General features: G+C 36.5%; 1 protein-coding gene across 1 annotated transcript; it reads right to left on the bottom strand.

The window, feature by feature from the left end:
- Positions 1–250: 250 nt before the first annotated feature.
- On the bottom strand, positions 251–1,214 carry LOC127694386 (olfactory receptor 1468-like). Its single transcript, XM_052195933.1, is given in 2 exon segments — positions 251–1,154; positions 1,156–1,214. Coding segments are annotated over 2 exon segments (963 nt in total).
- Between the last annotated feature and the right edge of the window lie 691 nt (positions 1,215–1,905).

Here is a 1,905-nt window from a genome sequence, read left to right as displayed (position 1 = left end):
TATTTTCTATAAATTTAAAAAGAATTTAAGGAATAGAAACTGATAAAACATTCATTCTTACCTTATGATTTTCTAGAACCACATATTCAATACTTAGGAAGACATTACTGAGTCACCAAGGTCATTTTCCTTAACTGAACTACTTTGTAAAACTTCATTTTACAAGTGGGATTATTATGTATTATGTTCTTATATTTTTTCCCCTTTGAAGGATAATTTTGTAATATTAATATAATGTAATCACTAAAATTTAAGTAAAATTCCCAGTGCTTGCCATTATAAAGATATTTTTTTTCTTGATAAGTACTCTTACAAGTGCCTCCTTTATGTCTCTGTTCCTCAGGCTGTAGATGAAGGGGTTCAGCATGGGAGTCACCACTGTGTACATCACGGCCATGGAAGCCTCCTTCACTGTAAAGTTATTAGTTGATGGGCATAAGTAGAGACCAATAACTGTCCCATAGAACAGTGAGACCACAGACAGGTGTGAGCCACAGGTGGAGAAGACCTTGTGGATGGCCTGAGTAGATGAAACCTTTAAAATGGAGAAAACAATACGTACATAGGACACAACAATGAGTAAGAATGGGATGACAATAAGGGGCCCTCCCAAGAAAAATATCACAAGCTCATTTATATAAATATCAGAGCAGGCCAAGTTGAGCAGGGCAGATATGTCACAGAAAAAGTGGCGGACCACATTGTCCTCACAGAATGACAATCTAGCTAAGAGTAGAGTGTTCAACAAGGCATTCAGCATGGTAAACACCCAGGACAGCAGAACCAGACACACACAGAGCTTGGGGCTCATGATCCTAGTGTAGTGAAGGGGAAGGCAGATGGCCGCATAGCGGTCATAGGCCATGATCACAAGGAAGAAGATTTCCAGGCCTCCAAAAAGATAGGAAAAGTACATTTGTGTCAGACAACCTGCATATGTGATGGATGTGTCCTGGGTCTGCATGTTTTGGAGCAACATGGGCATCGTGACAGAGGAAAAGCAGAGGTCAGAGAAGGACAAGTTGCTGAGAAAGAAATACATAGGTGTATGGAGATTGCAGTCCAGTCGAATAAGGATGATGATGATGAGGTTCCCCAGGATGGTGGTTAGGTACATGGCCAGGAACAGGGCATAGAATAGGTGATGGTGCTCGTGCCATGGGCAGACCCAGGAGGAGGAACTGGGAGATGACAGTTTTGTTGTTCATTATCATTCTTCCTCTCCATTATCCTAATGAGAAAATATCAGATTCTTTAACATAAAAAATCAATATATATCTAGGGTATACATTCTATAACAATTGATCTGAGCATCTTCTAAAAATTATAATTTCAAAACTCCAAATGTCTGTTTTTATCAAAATTATTAATGATTCTTAAATTTTCTTTAACATATTTCTGTTTCTAATTCTTTTATAAATATCACTAAGCACTCCTATGGAGAGAAAAAATTACTAATTCTTTTCTCTCATATCTCCTGCTCAATTGTTTGTAATTTGCTCTATGAGATTTTACACTTTGATATTCTTGATGAATTTGGATAAACTTTGTCCACACAATTTAATATAAATGTTAAGAAAATCTCATGTACTCCCATGTGTTATATTATAATTTCAATATCAGACCTGTATGCCCCTGTAACATACATATTTCTGCTTCATCATTAACTAATCATCTTCCTTCCATTTCATGTATGATAAACATCAATCTCAAAAGTCTGAAATTGATGCTGTCATTTTATTTCCCAAAGCATTCTTTGTTCTACAATTCCAGTTTCCCACAGAACAATATCTCTGAATATTAATGGACTCAGCTCACCTATAAAAAGACATAAGCTAACACACTGGATATTCACACAAGATCCAGAATTTTTCTGCTTACAAGAAACACACTTCAATAACAAAG

The sequence above is a fragment of the Apodemus sylvaticus genome, chromosome 10 (genome assembly GCF_947179515.1).
Source record: "Apodemus sylvaticus chromosome 10, mApoSyl1.1, whole genome shotgun sequence".
In the NCBI taxonomy this organism is placed as follows: domain Eukaryota; kingdom Metazoa; phylum Chordata; class Mammalia; order Rodentia; family Muridae; genus Apodemus; species Apodemus sylvaticus.
Note: the sequence above shows the minus strand (reverse complement) of the source record. Positions and strands in the feature narration are given on the sequence as shown.